This window comes from Mytilus californianus, unplaced genomic scaffold, assembly GCF_021869535.1.
Source record: "Mytilus californianus isolate M0D057914Y unplaced genomic scaffold, xbMytCali1.0.p SCAF_10, whole genome shotgun sequence".
NCBI classification, from domain to species: domain Eukaryota; kingdom Metazoa; phylum Mollusca; class Bivalvia; order Mytilida; family Mytilidae; genus Mytilus; species Mytilus californianus.
The window spans coordinates 47,224,263-47,231,372 of NW_026262582.1; the positions used below are offsets into that span (position 1 = coordinate 47,224,263).

The 7,110-nt window shown below is 32.6% G+C and overlaps 1 protein-coding gene across 1 annotated transcript; it reads right to left on the reverse strand.

The window, feature by feature from the left end:
• Positions 1 to 1,380: 1,380 nt before the first annotated feature.
• LOC127718753 (probable ATP-dependent RNA helicase DDX46) lies at positions 1,381 to 4,912 on the reverse strand. Its single transcript, XM_052224808.1, has 5 exons — positions 4,167 to 4,912; positions 3,718 to 3,911; positions 3,416 to 3,480; positions 2,986 to 3,076; positions 1,381 to 1,569 (listed from the first exon to the last, which is right to left on the reverse strand). The coding sequence occupies exons 1-5, from the start codon at positions 4,663 to 4,665 to the stop codon at positions 1,381 to 1,383; spliced, it is 1,038 nt and encodes a 345-aa protein (XP_052080768.1). The 5' UTR covers positions 4,666 to 4,912.
• Between the last annotated feature and the right edge of the window lie 2,198 nt (positions 4,913 to 7,110).

The window sequence follows — 7,110 nt, forward strand, 5'->3', positions numbered from 1 at the left end:
AGTAAGTTTCTTGAAGATTGATTGAAATGCAAATATTTGTTTTACACATTTAAATGTTTTATTTTAATAGCTCCTGTATACAATTACCTTAGTCGTCCAGGTAACAGGCTAAGGGTCCCTGTTTACAAAATGAATCCAGGGGTAATAGACGGCTAAAAATATAGTCCACTTTTTACCTTGGATTTACAATTAGTTTCAAAAATATATCCCCATAATGTTAGAAGCATCGAACAGTTCTATGTCTTAATTTCAAAATATAAAGTAATTAATAAAATACCTATACAAAATTTTAATATGTGCATTTACTACAATAAATATGATAGGCCAACACTTTTTTTTATTATCATTTTTATGTATGAATATATCGATGAAATCGACTTCTTATACAATAAATTATATTTTATTTTAATTCAAACTATTACTAAATTTACTGTCTATTTTTTTTCTTAATCAATGACTTTAATTTGGTCTTATCGATGATGTCAATGCCTTTCAATTGAAGATCAAAGTTTACATTATTTTTCAAGTTATGTCATGAATAAACTGCAATTAACAATTGAACTTGCACTTTATGAACTAATGAGAGGTGTCATAAACTATTATGGATTTGTTTTTATCTGTTTTATTGGAACTAACATGGATTTTTTTTTGACAGTTTAATACATATCCAAAATTGTATTTCTTTCAAGTTATTAACAATTGACCTCGTGTCGCCATCCTTCCCAACAGACATTAGACGTTGTATATACGTCATTTAGACGTTGGACCCTGACGTTGCACCTACGTTATATTTTGGTTGTATATGATATTTTTTAGACGTCAAAATCTGACGTCCAGCCGACGTCGTGAAAAACGTCTATCCAACGTCAAAACCTTCATTTTAACTCTTTAAATATACTCTGATGTCAGTACGACGTCTATTCAACGTAATAACAACCACCTATAAACCTCTTTAAATATGCTCAGATGTCAGTACAATGTCTATTCAACGTAATAACAACCGCCAATAAACCTCTCTAAATATGCTCAGATGTCCGTACAACGTCTATATAACGTAATAACAACCACCATTAAACCTCTTAAATATGCTCAGATGTCTTCACATCATTCTTAAATAGTAAAGTACTGATCAAAGTACTTAAGTTGGTCAAGAAGGGGTCAATCAAACATAATTCAAACTAGTAAACGTCCTGAATAAGTGCTTGAACATCAGAAAATCGTTCTATATATCAAATTCTGGAAACCTTATGCTGAGTGCTTGTGAACATGTCACCACAACTACCTTGTACAACAATCTGATGTTATACATATATACAAAAAATAATCAAAAATCAAAAACATATGCATATTTAATATGGGATTTTTTAAACATTTAAAACATCATTGTCTATCATCAGCTCCATCTCTATTATTGGCATCTCCATTTCCATTATTGTCCGCTCCATTTGCATTGTTGGCCTCTCCATTTCCATTGTTGGCCGCTACTATTCCTGCTGCTGCATCAGCTTTTTTCTTACGCCCACCTCCTCCCATTCTGTCAGGTGCATACTTCAGGTATGCTGCAGTCACCTGAAGAATGTTATGTTCAGTTACTGGAAACAGATTCTTGGCAGTTTGTGGAATAAAAAAAATAATTTTTTTGTAGAACCAGACAGTGTTAAAATCAAGAATTAGTCAATTTTCATCCATATGACACATATAAGGTAAACATTCAAAATAATCTTGAAACAACTTCATATTTTTTCTCTATATTTAAAAAATTATGAATTAAATAAATCAAAGCTTTAAAATAAACCAATTTGTCTATTTCTTGCTCAAGGGTTGAAAAAATCTCATTTCTTTTAAACTTTAATAGCACAGAGACATGTTTTATTTTTTATTTTTTTTAAATTACCCAAAATCACAACTAGAGGCTCTCAAGAGCCTGTGTCGCTCACCTGTATTTACTGATGCTTTGGAAATCATGTAAAATAAGGTTAAAATCATAATTCATAGTATTAGATATTAGATATTATAATGATATCTAAGATAATAACAAAAAACTGCAGAATTTCTGTAAAATTACTAACTCAGGGGCAGCAACCCAACAACGGGTTGTTGGATTCGTCTGAAAATTTCAGGGCAGATAAATCTAAATCTGATGAACATTTTTTCCAACCTGTCAGATTTGCTCTAAATGCTTTAGTTTCAGAGATATAAACCAAAAACTGCATTTTACTCCTATGTTCTATTTTTAACCATGTCGGCCATGATGGTTGGAAGGCGGGGTCATCGGACAAATTTTTTTAAACTAGATACCCTAATAATGATTAAGGCCAAGTATGGTTAAATTTGTCTCAGTAGTTTCAGAGAAGAAGATTTTTGTAAAAGATTACAAAAATTTACGAAAAATTGTTAAAAATTGACTATAAAGGGCAATAACTCCTAAAGTCGACTGACAATTGTGGTCATGACGACTTATTTGTAGATCTTACTTTGCTGAACATTATTGCTGTTTACAGTTTATTTCTATTTATAATAATATTCAAGATAATAACCAAAAACTGCAAAATTTCCTTAAAATTACCAATTCAGGGGCAGCAACCCAACAACGGGTTGTCAGATTTGTCTGAGAATGTCAAGGCAGATAGATCTTGACCTGATAAGCAGTTTTACCCTATGACAGATTTACTTTAAATGCTTTGGTTTCAGAGATATAAGCCAAAATCTACATTTTACCCCTATGTTCTATTTTTAGCCATGGCGGCCATTTTGGGTGGTTGGCGGGGTCATCAGACACATTTTTTAAACAACATACCCTAATGATGATTGTGGCCAAGTTTGGTTAAATTTGGCCCAGTGGTTTTATAGAAGATTTTTATAAAAGCTAACGACGACGGACGACGGATGCCAAGTGATGAGAAAAGCTCAATGGCAATGCAATTCCAAAACTGTATTGACACTGCTTAAAAGAATATTAAAGAAGCAAATAAATTACCTACCCACAATAACCTTGCATATTTCTGTGGATTCAAAATTTAATTTTCCACGGTTTCCCTTCATGTTGTATTTTGCCATGAGTTCATTGGACATTACTCTGTAATGATAAATATATGTCAGAAAAGGAAGAAAACCTTTTTTGAAATGTCAACAAATTTTTCAATTGAAAAAAAGTCAGAAAATTTTATGAAATACATAAGAACTCTTATTTCATTCACAAACTTATTTTACTATTACAGGATTATAACAGTCACATGACAGTTTTGAATATTTAAACCTCATATCATTTAGTTGTTAATTCAGAAATACATGAAGCTGGTTTATGTTTCAATATTATAATTATGCAAGTTTTCTACAAAAAGGGTAAAATAGCACATAATGCCACAATCTAGTTTAGATATTGGTAAAATAAAAGTTTCACAAAAATAGAAGTTACCTTCGCAAAAATTTCTGGACATTGTCTTTATAATCACTGCCCCCTATCCTTTTCAGATGTTCTATCTGAAAAATAAATAAGTTATTACATACAAATTTATCATTATAGAGTGGCAATATATAGAACTCATGGAAAAGACAAATTTAGCAATATATCTTTTATAAAGAAACACTGCATCAACATAAATAGCAATAATTGTCACTTTTAACAATTGGTTAATTAAAAAGGATTTTTATTTATGTTAAATAATTAAAATGAAATCTTTAAATTCTATGACAACAATATAATATTTAAAGTTTTACCCTGGTCTTTTTTTCTTGGGGTCTCTTCAACAATTCATTTATATTGTTGAAGTCTTCTTCTGTGTCTGCCTTTGATGTTAATAAGTCAGGCAAAGGACATACACCTGCACCTACATTTTGTATAGGTCTCCCAGCCAGATCATTAAGCCCCGTCCTCAATTCCAATAAGAGTTGGAACACTTTTCTCTGAAATTCTAAAATTATCAAACAAGATTATTATTAAATCATAAATATAGCATACATTTAGTCAAATAAAAAAATACTTGTGTCAAGGATTTTTCCGTAAGGAAATATATGATGAGAAGGAATCTTTATTTAATTTTATGATGGATAAAATCATAACTGAATGAACAGTACTGAACTGTAACAAAAGCTTTATTTTAAAGATAAACTGCAAATGCATATTTAATTAAGAGTTAAAACATAGATTTATACAAAACCATACTTACTGGCCTCAGGCATGGGAAAGCCATCAGAACTTTTTTGTGCATTTTTACCGTCTCTCTGTCTTGATGCTGATGGGGTTTGTCCGTCATTCAGTCTAGCTGGAGTGCTGTCACTCTGTCTGGATTTCCGTCTTGACGTCAAGCTGGGTAGTCTGCTGTCCTTATGTCTTGACGTCATGCAGTCTCGTCTATTGTCTGACTGTCTCGACCTGTCTCGTTTTGACCTTGATCGGTCTCGTCTATTGTCCGTCTGTCTTGACCTTGATCGTGATCTGTCTCGTCTACTGTCCATCTGTCGTGACCTGTTTAGTGTCCTGTGTGTTTGTCTTGACCGAGATCTGGACCTGTCTAGTCTATAGTCTGACCGTCTTGACATAGATCTTGACCTATTTCTTCTTTCATCTGTCCGTCTTGACAGAGATCTTGATCTGTCTTGTCTATAGTCGGATTGTCTAGACATAGATCTTGACCTGTTTCCTCTTTCATCTGTCAGTCTCGACATAGATCTTGATCTGTCTCGTCCTTTGTCTGTCTTGACATAGATCTTGACCTTGATCTGTCTTGGCTATAGTCTGTCAGTCTTGAACATGACCTGACTCTCTCTCTTGACCTTGATCGATCTTGTCTGTTGTTGTCTGGTTTGTCAGTTTGTCTTGAATTTGACACGACTTTACTTCCACTCTCTCTTGACCTTGATCGATCTTGTCTGTTTTTGTCTGGTTTGTCAGTTTGTCTTGAATATGACATGACTTTACTTCCACTCTCTCTGGACTCGTGTGTTTTTTTCTGGTGCTGCTTTTCTCGGCGGTGGCGGTATTTGATAATCATCTAAAACAAAGAAAATGGTGCTTAAGGTAATCTAATGTATAATAGTTGAATCAATGGATGAATTACATAAGATTGTAATTCATTGATTGATTCAAGAAAGATAAGACTTTTTATACAAATAAATATATATATTACAGTTTATATTAAATTTTATAAACGATGTTGTCAAAATACTGTATTATACATGTTATAATACAAAAAAAGTACACCTTTAAGCTCAGAATTAGATTGAGATTTATTTTGTTCAAAAAATGTTTATTTTTATACCTTTTTGACTAGAACTATTACAGGCATTCTGTGACTTAGTTGTACTAGTCTTGGTCTGACTGCTGGAGCTATTACAGGCATTCTGTAACTTAGTTGTTCTAGTCTTGGTCTGACTGCTGGAGCTATTACAGGCATTCTGTGACTTAGTTGTACTAGTCTTGGTCTGACTGCTGGATCTATTACAGGCATTCTGTGACTCAGTTGTACTAGTTGTCTTACTGCTTGAACCAATTCTTTCATCATTTTCAGATTCTTTGGACATGTCTTATAATAGAAGATTGTATATTCTTATATTGCAACTATGTGTGTAATTACATTACTTGTTTTGCTTTTAACATTTTTATAAAATAATTTTAATTATAATTACACCTTATGTAAGAATCCTGGGTTTTGATTGGTTGATAGCCAGTGTATTTTTCACCAATTTACTTTTATCTAATGAATATCTTTCATTTTTAAACGCCGCCAGGGTATATGCAAAAGGATATGCCTTTTTACCCTCTCTGCTGTGGTATTTGCCAAAAAATACTCTATCCGACTGGACGCTTGTAACGTCACGATCATCAATGTGTTTTTGTACGTTAATAGTCGGTGTAATTAAACAGATATAGCATGTTCTTGAGGGGTGTTTGCAAAAAATACCTGTCTTGAGAATGAATTTCCCTCGCCTTGCGTCTTGCGAAATTTAACATTCTCTCGACTGGTATTTTTTGCAAATACCCCTCCTTAACATGATATATCTGTTCAAAATATATTTATGATAAATCCTAGTATTGACTGAATTGTCTGCTTTATAATAGACTGTTTTTTTCACATGAACAATAATGTAAACTTCTTACAATTGCTACATCAATGTAGAAGGTATTTGTTGTAGTCTCATCTGTAAAATTTTAAATTCACTATTTTTCTATGTTAGCCAATCATTCAAAATACAAAACCTTTTCTGTTAATTGACAATCTCATAAAATTATTCTTGAAAAACCATGATTTAAATGTTAATAAAATATATAATTTTACCCGTCACAAAATCTTTAAAGATCCTTTTGGTTTGCTTTCTTTTGTCAGTTTCCTCATATTCTTCTTCAATGCAGCTTTCCGCTGCTGATGTTAGATCAAAAGATTCACATACATCTTTACTGGCTGAAAAATATGTATAATGTATGAACATGTGTAGATATAATAATTCCATATAAGCTTAGGTTGAGAGAATGCAAAAAGTTGTATACATATAGCTATAGGTTGTTAAGAGACCAATATAACTACAAATCTAGTACAATATATATCGCCAGCTGATTCAATCAAAATGTACATGCTGAGCAATATATTCAATTATATGTAAATTCTAGATCTGCACAATCATAAAATTATCATGTAACACTTTATCCAGTACATAAACTATAAATATAAAGATACATGTTTGTAATACATACCAGATTTACATTTCACTTTCACCAGCTCAAAACGTCTCCAGCTATTTGCTGGTTTTGTCATAGCTTCGATACGCTTGTTGACATTTACTCCTGGTGGCCATTTCACCTCACTATTTTGCACCCAGCTGTATGGAAGAGCATCTTCCACTTCTTTCTGACCCTCCTTCCAAACTGCCAGGATCCTTTGAAAACCCCAAGGCAAACACAGTGCATATAATCTAAGACAAATGACGATATGCATGGAATGCCATGCTGAACAAGTGGTGTTACACCCATCTGATGGTTAACATAAGTTTGCGCTGAAAATAATTCGTCAGTTGTTTTTTCATGTAATTCGCAAGAGTACATTGTTACACGATTATTCTTCCAAAATCCTTTAATCACACACCTTTCGCATGATAAATACCCAGTGTGGCCTTTAA

Excerpts from the sequence above, each read along its gene's own strand:
- LOC127718753 (XM_052224808.1), bottom strand. The coding sequence starts at position 4,665 with ATGTCGAGACTGACAGATGAAAGAGGAAACAGGTCAAGATCTATGTCT. Across the intron at positions 3,912-4,166 it reads CTTTCCCATGCCTGAGGCCA|AATTTCAGAGAAAAGTGTTC; the intron begins GTAAGTATGGTT and ends TGATAATTTTAG. Across the intron at positions 1,570-2,985 it reads CAGAAATATGCAAGGTTATT|GTGACTGCAGCATACCTGAA; the intron begins GTGGGTAGGTAA and ends AACATTCTTCAG.